At 35.2% G+C, this 13,578-nt stretch overlaps 1 protein-coding gene across 1 annotated transcript; it reads right to left on the bottom strand.

Moving 5' to 3' along the window:
• Positions 1-3,989: 3,989 nt before the first annotated feature.
• LOC133851723 (inositol transporter 1) lies at positions 3,990-12,444 on the bottom strand. The gene is made up of 6 exons (XM_062288280.1): positions 11,740-12,444; positions 10,264-10,334; positions 9,430-9,765; positions 6,132-6,239; positions 5,863-6,048; positions 3,990-4,929 (listed from the first exon to the last, which is right to left on the bottom strand). Exons 1-6 carry the CDS (start codon positions 11,879-11,881, stop codon positions 4,279-4,281), a joined length of 1,494 nt encoding a protein of 497 aa, XP_062144264.1. The 5' UTR covers positions 11,882-12,444; the 3' UTR covers positions 3,990-4,278.
• Positions 12,445-13,578: the final 1,134 nt, after the last annotated feature.

The raw sequence follows: 13,578 nt of genomic DNA, 5'->3' as shown, positions 1-13,578 counted from the left end.
CTCACATCATGCAATCATTCCCGATATTTTTGGGAGGGGATCTCCATGTCAATAACAAACTATTGACGATAGTTCTTAAAACCCTAAAAAGTAATGGCAGAAGTGACATATCAATCAACTGAGAGAATGTCTCCTTACTAGGTATACACAAAATTTTCTCTATTTATCATTCTATATATTCAGTTTTCCTCCCTAAAGAACCTTTATTAATTTAAACGTCGGAATACCTTCGGTCCTCCTAAATTAGTAGTTTTCTGACAACTTGGCCTCTCTTATTTTACAGGAGCTCTACCGGCCAGTAGCCCAACTGTCTGGAAAAATGCTTCATCATATGCCTACATAGAAAAAGACTCTAACGTGTATTTCACATCAAAGAGTTTTATACGTAAAATACACTAAATTATAAGATAGTGACAAGCTACTACTATTCTAGATTTTAGATTAGGGAAAAAAAAAAAAAAAAAAAACCTAACTTATCAGCCATATATTAAGCTCTTGGCTTGGTGGTCCCCCGGCCCTCTACTCCTCTCATCTTTTTATCCATTTATTTATTGTATTTTTCTCCTCTTTTATCCATTTAGTTTTTTTTTTGGAATTTTCCACCTCTTTTATCCATTAATTATCTCTGGGGTATATATATCCCTATATCATTGTGCATGTATGCACCATCATGCATGTGAAACTTATGACGTGCCACGACATACCCATGCATAACGTGATTCGCAATGTGCCACGTGGTGCTTCATCAGTGGGCCGCACCGCAATAAGACAACAACAGGCCAACAACCCACGTGGCTTGTAGGCTATCGGTCAATAATTCAGCGGGGGGACACGAGTCAGCATTTTTGGGGAGCAAAATTAATAAGGGCAGGTGAGAGTGGACCCCGTAAGCACTTCCATTATATTATTGCCACAACAGCATTCAAATAATGCTATGAATTTTTGGTCCAATTGTTTTTTGCCACCTAAGCAAAATAAATTTAAGCTTAACTTTTATGATGTTGCAGAATAAGAGAGTTGGGTTTGTAGGGCCCAATAAAGACAGTCACGTGCGGAGCCAGTTTTTACAATTTAATAGATCAAATTGAAAAAATAAAATAGGAACCAAAATTAAAAGAAAAAATTAAATTAAATTAAATTTTACAGATCTAATAATATATAGGTTGACATATTATAAATATATTGTCATATTATTTAAATACAATAAAACAAAATTTAGACGGAAATATGGATCATTCGATCCGATTCTAGGCTATGATTACTGCATCAATAATTAAGATATATATATTTAGAGAGTTCTTTTATAATATCTCTCACCAATTATGCAATGATTTTACATTAAATAATATATATAGTTCTTGTTTTATGTATGGGGCCAAACTACAATTTTTTTTTTTTTTAATATTTTACTATAATAGTCATAAAGTAAAAGAAAGAAAGAATAATTCTTTTTTTTTTTTTATGTTCATGCAATGATTAGTCTAAAGATTAATCAAGAGCTTTCAACATTTAAAAAAGTGAAAAAGGGCTTTTTTATTTACACCCTAAAGAGTAGGGAATCTTTGGAAATCTTTATGCTAGGGCCTATTAAAAAGACAAGCTTATAGGTGAGCTTTTGATTGATTAACTCTATAATCTGATTTTGTTGACCTGTTCTCTGACATTAAAAAGGTTTGTGCTGCAAGTTTTGCTTGCTGATTGTGTCCCATTTGCTTTCATATATCTTTTCACATTTGACCTATGCTCTCTCTTTGATGCTGTTCACATGATCAAATCTCATTTTGTTGATATTTTCATATTTGTACCCACATCATTCACAACTCACACATCACTCTATTCAGTCATTGATTGTTTATGTTGCTTTAAAGTTATGTTCTTGAAAATACCTTACAGCTGTATGAGATATATTTTCCTCATTTTTAGGGCAATAGAATAGCTCTTTTTTTAGGGGAAAGAAAATGAAAGGAAACAAAATAAATTAGCCATGAAAATGTAGAGTTATTGCATGTAGACTTTGTCTAAAGAATGTAAGTATTGAAAAAAAGAAAGAAAAAACTTATGAGTTGTGCTGGCTAGATAAATTTTGAGGTCTAAGAACAAATTTGAGTAAAACTTTTATTACATTTAAGGAAAAAATAACTTTTGTAAAAAAAGAAAAAAAAATTCCTTCTATCAACGTCGAATGTTAAAATTGGTGGAAAAGTAAAACTTTTATGAATTTCTTCTTAAAATATTCATTTTTTTTTTCTAAAAAAAAAAAAAGGGTGGCCAAACCACCCTCATTTTGTCAAAGTGAATGAACGTGACCACTTTTCCAACAATGATAGTTTGATGTATCCAAATGTTACACTTGACAGTTTAGCGGCACATATGAAAAAAGTTGCCTTAATCGTTTTCAAACTAACAATTTGATCTCTTTTCCTATACGTGGGTCTTACATATTCAATGGTTAATTTTAAAAAAAGTTGTTAGAGTTGTACAAAAGTTGTAAATGTATCATATTTCTTATCATAAACAGGGACTGGAAAAAAAAAAAAAAAGAAAAGAAAAAAAAGAAAAGAAAAAGATTATAAGATAAAAAAAATAAAAAATAAAAATTTAGTCTACTAGCCCCTACAACAAATTTTTTTGACCCTTGCCCTTGCCTATAAGAGCTTCTTACTCCGTTTCTACCCATAAACTTGACATTACTTTTAGATTAATTGTGTATTATGTATTATTATTAATACTACTACTATTTGGGAGTTTTATATTGCTGTAAGACTTAAGCGACCGCCTTACTCACTTAGCAGAAGAACTGACCCTACACACAAATGCACTTAAGTGCACAGATATATTTGAACTTTTTTTAAGATCTGTCTTTTTAAATCATTTTATATTTTAACAGATCAAATGAAGGTATTTTTTTTATTAGATATCGCATATTTCTACTATGTAGACTTTAACAAATAATTTCTAAATGGAAAAAATAATTTGCCATAAATAATTTTTTATAATTAATAGGGTACACTAATACTAAAGTCAATACTTATGATGGTGTTCCCAAGAGATAGCTTAATCGGCTGAGAACCACGCCTTTTGAAATGGAGGTTATTAGTTCGAATTTCCCCTTCCCTTCTTGTGCCGACATGTCAAATAATAATAATAATAAAAACTTATGAAGGTGATAAATATATCAACTTTTATCATTTTATGTTTCAATCGACCTATACATCGGTAAATTCTACCGCCCATAGATTAGCCAAAACAACTATTAAACAATTCATAGATAAATATAGATAGAAGAAATTTCATATACAATGCTCTATCTTTATGAGTTCAATGAAATCAGATTTTGTGTTTTAAAAAAAAAAAAAAAATGTCATCTCAATCAAGTCATCAAAAATTTCTTATTGAGAAGTAAATAAATCCGAATGGAAACCATACGATATTTCAGTCTCCCTGCCTTGGCATATTCACTTTTAGTAGCCTACTCATAGTTGTTTAGATCCCCATTTTGCCTTGTAACAGAGTGCCAATAAGATGAGTCATTTTCTGGAATGTAAGCCAATATTACAAGAAGTTTACATGCTGAACAAACTTGTAAATTATTATTATTATTATTATTATTTTTTTTTTATAAGTACGAAAATTTTATTAAAAAAGCGTAAGGCGCCCTTAAATACGCATAATGTATACATAGGGATAACTCAACTAGCCCACAAAAGAAAACCCAAGAAAACCCATAAGAACCTAAGTACCTATAACTTCCAAAACCCACATGAAACCCAAAATCCAGTAGAGAACCCATCAAACACCCAAAATATAGTAGAAACCCACCCAAATACGGTAGAAACACCCCCCCCCAAAATACAGTAGAAACCCCCCAAAACCCACCAGAAACCCGAACAACCCTCCCAAAAAGAACACACCAACAAACCCGAAAAACCCAAGAGGCACCCAAAACCCGAGCCAACTACAAACCCACAATACAAAAGAAATGCCAAAAATACAGGGACCATGATTTTCTTTTCCTATTAGAGAACTTGGACTGAAAGCCACCTGAAAAACCCAGAGCAGTTCCACTCTGGCTAGACCTCAAATTGTGCCCAGAAATGCAAGTCCTGCCCCAGCCATAGGCAACCTAGAATATAAAAGAGGCTACATCGAACTGATTCAAAGCCATAAGCTCAATGCATGACCAATTATGTGGACATAAAGGTAAACCATACAAGCTGTCTTTCCCAAGATCTAGCAAATTACCACTACACTATCAAAATAAGCAAACGGCCGCGGTACCTAGGACTCATTACCCTGCTCAAGAAGGCTTTCTGTGCCTGGATCTCGGCCCCAAGCCCTCTCCTTCCAGATTCTCTCCACTTCCTCAAACGTCAATCCCTGTGTTTCTGGCACAAACATAATCACAAATACAATTGCAACTACAGCCACACCAGCAAAAATCAAGAAAGTCGGACCCGTCCCCGCAGCTTCGACAAGCGAAAGAAAACTCTGTGCCACAATTAGATTGGCAACCCAATTCACAGTAGCTGACATGCCCCCACATATGCCTCGATATGCTTCAGGATATATCTCTGAGTTGACAGTCCACGGCACAGGCCCCATTCCAGGTGAGAAGGAACTAATATACAGGGCTAACCCTATAATTGCAATCCATCCATAGAGTCCATTTGTAGAATCGGATGATTCAAAGAAAAATGCTACAGAAAGGATGAGAAGGGAGACAAATACACCAAATAAGCTTGTGAGGGCCAACTTTGTTCTCCCAAAATGGTCAATAAGGTAAATCCCAAGAATTGTCCCGGCGGCATTCAACGCCGCGATAATAAGGGACAGGAGAATAGCTAACTGGTTGGATTGGAAGCCGGCCATCTGGACAATTGTTGGGCTGTAGTACATGACTGTGTTGATACCAGTAAACTGCTGAAATGCCTGCAGAATCACTTTCTATGTCACTATATGGTCATAGCACTTCATAGCAAATATAGCAGAGGCCGGTTCTATACTTACTACATTTATGAGAAAATGGACAAAATCACACAACTAGATCAAACACATTTTCAAGACGACGTATAATGTGCCTAAAAATGAAGCCCATCAACATAGTATTCAACGATCAACAAAGGGAAATCACTAATCACAGATGGAAACTGAAAGTTGCACCAGTTCCATCACTAATATTCTGTGATTTGATGGGTGGTCGGAGGGCATCATGGTAGAACCAGAAATTTAATACATTGGCAAGTAAAGATACCAAACTAAACTGCATGTTTCTAGTCTGTGATAATATGAAAAGTTAAAACTCAGCCATTTTTCTTAAAGTAGAAGCAGAATCGACACAACTTCCTTATCTTAAAAGGCTCAGTTTATACGACTGTAGCAACCTTATCCAGTTGTTTAACCAAAAATTAAAAGGATTAGAAGACTTATGCCTTGCTGCAAATGATGCAAATAGAAACTCCCATGAGGCACATGCTGCAAACATGTAAGGTTATCAAGTGAATCTTTCTTCCATGAAATTCACTATTTGTATCAAGAATAAATGATAGAAACTGGCAATTTTATTTTGCTCCCAACACTACATATATGCTGCTGTGAAATTCTCAGGCATCTTCACTTCCCCAACTCAAAAGCTTTTAGGAACTCAAAAGTTTTCCCATTTAAAGATGTATTACAATGATTGCAACAGACCTCTACCCAAAAGGGTGAAGAAAAGCAAACATGCATCTTCATCAGACAATAATGAGGATAAAATCCTGAAAACTGGTATTAGCATACTGGATGTTCATGAGCGTGGTCATCCTAACACAACAGCAAAAGCATATATAGAAGCATGAGGCTTTTCTGCTAAACCTATACTCTTACCTGTAGTCCAGCGCCAGCCAGAAATGCAAGCCTGATTTCTTTCGATTTAAAAACATCCATCCATCTGGCATCACACCTTTTCTGGTGTTCTTCCTCTGATTGAGCCGTGAGGTAATCAATTTCATCCTCTAAGCGAGCAATGTCGTAAATTTTAGAAAGCACATCAATGGCATTAGTTCTCTTGTTCTGCACATTAAGATATGGGATATTACTATGACAAGAAACTGAGCCAGCAAGAAACTTTAATAGAATGATGTGAGTTCTTGTACCTTCATGAAAAGCCATCGGGGAGACTCTGGCAGAAAGAGCATAAAAGAGAACTGAATGACAGCTGGGACACCTGAAACTCCAAGCATCCATCGCCATGTCCCAGGGACCTGCCCAAGCATAATTAAATGTTAGAAAGCCAGATGTAAGAGTAATTGAAAACCTTTACTAACAGAAACGTAAAATCTAATGCTCACAAACTAAAAATCATACCATACCCTGACCACCAGTTAACTGACCCTTCCCCCATCCCCTATAACATCAAAAGCTTAAGAGAAATGCTATATATACTTCCAAGGGCTTACTCTCATGTGTATACTCTTTGATTTGACAGTGGAAATTACTATCAGATTTTGCGATTTCTCAAATGCTGAGCTCACCAGCTAAGTAGGATAGAAGAAATCTATAAATTCATTTTATTACCCAAAATATATAAAATGTAAGATTTCAGAACCATTGTTATTTACATTACTCTAGCAACATCATACCAGAAACGAGAAAACTCCGTAAAGGGCAATAAGATGAAGTCTTTCAACTGGCACTTCTAATTTCTACTTGGGTATCTCGTAGATAGACATGGGCAAACAGCGCGCGTAAACAACTTTTGTCTTTGTAAAACAGTAACTTAAAAAAGCTTTTTTGAACTTGGGTTAAATATACTTAGCCCCTTCAACTAACAACTATTTTTTATAAAGCCCCACGAACTAACAAGTGTAATACTTAGGCCCATCAAATTACCATTGTTGCATTTAAGACACTTCGTTAGAGGCTGCCGCCTATTTGAATGGAAAATTGGTCAAGTGTGCCTTCCTATAGTACCCTTCATTTTTTTTGAAAACCAAAATAAAAATAAAAAATAAAAAATAAAAAAGAAAACTTAAAAAAAGAAAAAAGGAAAAGGAAAAGGAAAAGTAAAACACAAAGGGGTGGTTCGGCCACCCACCATATATAAGGTAGGGGTAGATCATGGCCACCCCCTGCCCATGGGGTGAGCCACCCCTAACCCACTAGGTGATGCTGGGAATTATTTATAAAGAGAAGGAAGAACCCAGGAAGACAAAGAGATCAATAATTACTGCATGCTGCTTCAATTAAAAAAAAAAAAAAAAAAAAAAAAAAAAAACAGCAGCATGCTATTAACCATAACATCATGCATCATCTAAATTAAGCAGGACAGAATAGAAGAGATTCCTTCAGTGATGTTACTCAGTGCGGAATCTTAAAATAGCACGCCCCAAATTCTATCTTGATGCTTCCCCTGCACAACTGCAAATTCAGAACTTTTTCCAGCAAAGTATCTGTAATAAGCAAGAACAAAAAATCCCTGCAATAATCTTTGAATAAAAAAGAAATACAATCACCCCTACATTTATTACTCAAAAAACCATTTGAGGATTACTTGAAATAACAGATATTCCTCTCACTGATGGATTCAAGAAAGAAACACAGAAGCAAGAAAAACGGAAATTCACAAACTCAACATCTTTTTTTTGATAATACATAATTCATTAAGTACAATTTTGTAGTTCTGTCATTAATGATGAGAATCCTCATACCCTACTCTAGATTCTATGCAAAACAAGGTGCAAATTTAACCAACTGAGAACCAGTCCACAAATACTGATACATATACCAGTTCAAAAAAACATAAAGATATTCTCTAGATAACTAGCATTCCATTCAAAAGTAAGATCCATCTATCAGTAAAGACAAAGTAAAAGAATCAATCCATCTCTTGAATCTGTGGCTAAATTTCATAAGACTCAAGAGTAAAATTTGAAATCTGCTTTATGCAGATAACATGACATGTCTTTAGCTGTTTATACCCTCGTAGAAGTTGGTGAGTCAACTAGCAAATATGGATAACTGTAATATCATTTATGGCTAACCTATGACATGAAATCTTACCATTAAGGCTCTGTTTGTTTTTATAACGCACATATTCCATATTAGGAAGATGAATAGCCTATATAGAGTGAATGGACTATGAAGGCACTTAGGTGTTTTAAGTCCCATATTGGCTTCTTATTATGTGAGATTGTGCTTTATAAATAATTCTAGAGAGTTTCAATTGCAACTTGACTAGACCTTTTAAAAAAATAGTGCAGATGTGACTAGCACTTTCCCTAAGTTGATACAAATGGTATCAGAGCAATTTAGTAACGCTGTGTGGTTCTGCAGTATTGCATAACGTAGCCCTAAGAAGGACGTTAGAGATTTAAGGGAGGAGATTATAATACCCTAATCCCACATAAGGAAGATGAATAACCCACATAAAGTGGATAGATTATAAAGGTACTTATGGATGCTAAGTCCCACATTAGTTCCTTATTATGTGAGACTAGGCTTTATAAGTGATTCTAAAGAGTTTAAATTGCAATTTGATTAGTAATTTTGGAGTAATAGCGCAGATGCGACTAACACTTTCTCTGAGTCGCTACAATTTTAACATAAAAGCTTTTCCCGAAAATGTTTTTCCATATTTTCTAGTGTTAGGTGCGAACGAAAAACATTAGCTAACAGAGGTGATTTTCAAAGTCAACATAAAATGGGCATTTAGAGCGTAAAATCCTCTCAAGAGGCGTAAGTCGAGTGTGCCATTTTCCGTATGCACACGCGAGCGCTCACACATGTGTATACAAGTAAATTAACAAACTGCCAATTTTTTGTCCATACGCATTTATACATAGATTTTGTTTTTTTGAATTTACCATTTTCTTCATTAAAAAAAATTATTAAGTTATTAAATTGTTATTTTAGTTTTTAGTATATTTATTGCTAATAAAATTATATATTATATAAGGTTATATAAAAACATTAATGATTTTATGTGTGAATCAAACATCAGAAAATGTTTTCAGGATCATTTTCAAAGTATCAACCAAACACCAGAAAATTAGTAGTTTTTGCTGAAAATGTTTTCAATCAAAAATATTACGTCAAAACAAATGTAGCCTAAGATAAGCAAGGGGGAAGCATCTCTTCATATACACTATCAGTATTAGAGCCTCTTTAGGTAAAGTTAGAGATCAAATCGTTAAGGAAAGCAAGTGACCTCTCAATAAACCTACAAAAACTAGAATAATATATATATATATATATATATATATATATATTTTGTTTTAAAATAAAATAAAAAAAAAAATCCTTAAATAACACCATCAGTATCATCATAATAACATTTTTGATGGTTGGTAAGCCGTATTTTCCATATAGAAACATGCATCTAATTAAGTCCTGGAACATGGTAAAAGCAAATCGAAAGGCAAGAGAGAAAAAAGAAGAAGAAAGAAGCCTAACCTCTGTAAAAGCAAGATTTACAAGGTAGGAAAGAAACTGTCCACCAGTTATCATAAGCACGTTTGTGCTGACTAGTCCTCCCCTTATTTCCGATGGTGATGCTTCTGCAATATACACAGGAGCGGTGACAGATGCTACACCAACACCCAGGCCAACAAAAAGTCGTCCCAATATAAGAACATATGGATCCGGTGCAGCGGCCATGACTATTGATCCAACAGCAAAGACTACATCAGCAACAAGAGTAGCCTTCTTACGACCATAAGCATCATTTATCCAACCCCCTACTGCTGCTCCAATGATTGCACCAACCAAGGCCATGCTGACTATTGTTTCCTGCGACATTAAAGAATCAGAATGTCTCAGAGAAGGAAAGGTTTGCAATATAACCACTTGCTTCACAGTTAAGAAAAGTGACGAGGAAAGAGAACAAGTGTTAAGTGGGAAGGAGGATTCTCAATCTTCTAGCTCCTGTGTTCCAATTAAAATATTGGCATTACAGCTCTCTAATTTCCCTCCCTCTCTCTCTCTCTCTCCCTTCCCCCGCCCCTCCCAAAAGAAAGCAACACACACATCACAGAAACAGAAACATTATGCACCACCCTCACTGCTGCCGCTTCCAAGTAGATGCCAATAGCAATCCTAGTGGAAAACTAAAGCCACCAGATTCTCGACATCCTCACATTTGTTTTCCCTCTTATTTTCCACACCCACCAAATGCTATGCCAAGAAATCCATATTTTACCTCACTCATGTTAAAAAAGAAAAAGAAAATAGTGTTAACTTCTCCACGCCAAAAGAAAGCACAATTTCACGGCACCACAAAGCTTGTACCTGCAGGAAACTACTCTGTTTCACCTCCTCAAAATCATCCTTAATATATAGAAGGGCCCCAGATATCACACCTGCAATCAACATTTTCACATGAGGTAACATATAATAAAGATAAAAAAGCAGCTAAAGGCAAAAACCAAAAATCAAAACCTGAATACCTGAAGAAATCCAAATAGACTATACGCTACTTTCATATGAAATTCATACTTTTTATTTGAAGAAATCCAAGAATAAGAACCTTAATCCTGAGAAATTAATTTGCAATCACACAGCCCAGGTATTTCTTCACCACCCTTACAACTATTTTTCGTCCTTCATTCCTTGTCTTATAGTTTGGTCAAAATAGCTTTTAATGCTGTTTTAAGGAGGGGAACAGGATTACAATGGTAGAGTACACATTTTTGGCAGCCAAGGAAAGATCAATGAACAGGCACCATTAGTGCTGGATCATTTCCTATATGGTAACCTTGAAAGGCAATTACCATAACCAATTGCAAATTGAGCTTTATAAGTGATTCTTGGAAGCTCCAATTGCAAATTGATTAGTCTTTTTGAAGTAATAGCATAGATGTTGCTAGTGCTTTTTCTCGATCCTTACAAATAGTATCAGTGTAACTTAGAAACATCATGTTGTGCTGAAGTGATAGCGCAAGTGAAGTTAACACTTTTCTTGAGTCGTTACACCCAGACCCCGTGGGTTCAAACACACTACACGCTCTATTGGAAGAGAAGAAGGTGCTATTTGACTTAGAGCCCAATAAGGATACAATAAGTTTTACAGGCGGAACGACTATCAAGTTCACCAAATGGTGCATATTATCCTCTTTCTTTTTCTCTTCTTTCTATTTTTTTTCTTCTTCTTCTTCTTCTTTTTTTTTTTTTTTTTTTTTTTTTTTTATTTTTTTTTTTTATTTTTTCAATATCATGTCTATGTTGCAGACATATCTAGGTTCCTGTGCACATCACAACCGCTCATTATTTTTTTAATTTTTTTTTTTTAAAAAAAAAAATAAAACCATCTTTTAACATGGGACCTTAACACTAATGCACAGTATGATCGAAAGTTATCCTACTCTACCATATCCTAGACAAAATAGGTCAAGAATGACTTTCCAAGCTATACTTAGCAAAAACAAATAAATTCTTATTAAGTTTACAATTAAAAAAATAAAAATTAATATTAGAACTAATTACTAGTGGCAAAAACAAAAAAGAGTAAACCCGTGAATAGTGGAAGAGGATAGACATTTCGACTTTTGAAAACTTCCTTAAACATCGTTGTGGTTTTTTTTTTTTTTTTTTTTTTTTTTTTTTTTTTTTTTCGGGCCTTCTTTGCAGACATTGATTAAAAAAAAAGAAGCATTCATTAATACATTGATCTACGAACGTATAGACACGTAAAAGGTAGATTTACACATAAAAAACACATATTTACACCAAATATTATTTATGGATAAATAAAGATCATTCAATTACCTGTGTCGTAGCCGAAGAGCAATCCACCTATTCCAGCGACCACAGTCAATCCCAGCACATATGAGTTCTTAAAATACGACACTTTTCTCTCCGGGTACAAGTCCAAGTACCCTGAGCTCCCTGGCATGGACTCGATCTTCATTTTCGCAAAAGTCTCCCTCAATTCGAGTCCCAAAGTTCACAAATTTATCAGAATTCCAATCGAACCGGTGCAATTCGCACAAATTTTTGTTTTAAATTCAACAAATTCAGCTAACAAAACCTTGCCGGAACGCCGAGAATTAGAGCGATTGGTATTAGATTAATCAATTTGTTGACGGTATTGAATCAGAATAAAAAAGTAGCCTCAGATAATGAGCCAGAACTCAGAAACTGTCCGGACGGACACCCCAAAAGAATCGGCTATTCTTGTCAGAGAGCTAACTCTGAAAACTCTAGAAATCGATGGAAAAGAGAGAAACTAAAACAAAAACGAGAGGCAGAAGAGTGTATTTAAGGACGCTCGGAAACACCAAGTGCTGAGCTTTGCCCTCTATAGATGGAAAGTAATTTTTAAGACTGTTTTCAACGGAAATTCGGCAGGGATTTAGAAATCCGCCGGTAAAAGATTTTCCGAGGAAACGGGATTTGTTTTCTTTTTTCACTTTCCGAGCGACTGGTACGTCCTGAGGAAGAGCGCTGTTGTTAGGTGAGAGCGAGAGCTGCAGTCATGGAAATTTATAGAAAGAAAGTGACTTTTTAAAAAGTAGAGAAATTACGCTGTAAATTGGTTCATCACCTGCCTGTGACTCACGGACTAGTAACAACTCTTGCTTTTTGTGTAAGAAGTTCAAGTCCAAGTGGTACAGTGGGGACAGGCTAGTGACAACGTGGACAACGTGGCCATACGGATATATAGGCTCTAACAAGTAACATCACTGTCAAGGGGGAGGAACGAGAGGAGCACGCGCGCGCGCAAGAAAAGTTTTTGTACTCGCCCATGGGGCTTTCTGGGCAGGTTTTAGGGAGGGGTAAGTTTGGGATTTTGGGAAAGATAGTTTCGTGAAACTGCGTCTGCGTGTGTTGCACCGCACCCGGAAGTCTGTGTCTCTCTGTCCGAGCACACAGGAGACGTGTGGCTGCTATGAGCTTGTCACGGTGGATGGAGGTTAGATTATGGCGCGTGATGCAGACGCGCCTTGAAGTGGACAGGTTAACTATCGATGTTCCTTTTTTTCTCGTGGCGACAAGGAGGAGTTGTGTGTCGTTTCAATAATATTAATATTAGTGGATCATAATTCATTTTCCAACAAAGAGGTAGTAATAGTAAAAATATCTCTGTATCAAAAAGTTTGCTTGGGACAAGACGCAACAAAATCATTTCTCTTTTTATTTTCATTTATAAAAAAAAAAAAAAAAAATCAACCTATTTTTAAAAATTATTATGAAATAATTTTCTTCATTTTTATTTTTTTATCAAAAATTTTAACCTCATCAATCACTTATATTACTATTCTAATAAATAATTCATATGTCCTTGTGACCCGTGTTTGAATAACCGATACAAAAATAGCACAAAATTGCTACAAAATTATTATTGTTTTAATAATTATATATTTATGATAATTTTTAATTTCACGTCACAAATATGAAAATGAGAATGTACGGAAGGGGCGGCTTCAATTAAATGGAAATCATGAGAAGTTAGGTGGATTAAGACGGCAATTGACTAGTCGGATCCAACACCAACGGTGATGATCAAATATTGTCTTGGCACTGGGTTTGTGCCACATGGCAAAAATGATTATATGATGTAGGCCAGGATTGAAAGATGAAAATATGAGTAAGTCGACAACTTTT

The sequence above is a fragment of the Alnus glutinosa genome, chromosome 1 (genome assembly GCF_958979055.1).
Source record: "Alnus glutinosa chromosome 1, dhAlnGlut1.1, whole genome shotgun sequence".
In the NCBI taxonomy this organism is placed as follows: Eukaryota; Viridiplantae; Streptophyta; class Magnoliopsida; order Fagales; family Betulaceae; genus Alnus; species Alnus glutinosa.
The sequence above is the reverse complement of the archived record's forward strand: the minus strand, read 5'-3'. Positions and strand labels throughout refer to the sequence as shown.

Bases quoted from the DNA above. Each gene is read 5' to 3' on its own strand.
- LOC133851723 (XM_062288280.1), bottom strand. From the start codon at position 11,881: ATGAAGATCGAGTCCATGCCAGGGAGCTCAGGGTACTTGGACTTGTAC. The intron at 9,766-10,263 runs GTACAAGCTTTG...TTAATGTCGCAG, and splicing joins AACAGAGTAGTTTCCTGCAG to GAAACAATAGTCAGCATGGC. The intron at 4,930-5,862 runs GTAAGAGTATAG...GTGATTCTGCAG, and splicing joins TGGCTGGCGCTGGACTACAG to GCATTTCAGCAGTTTACTGG.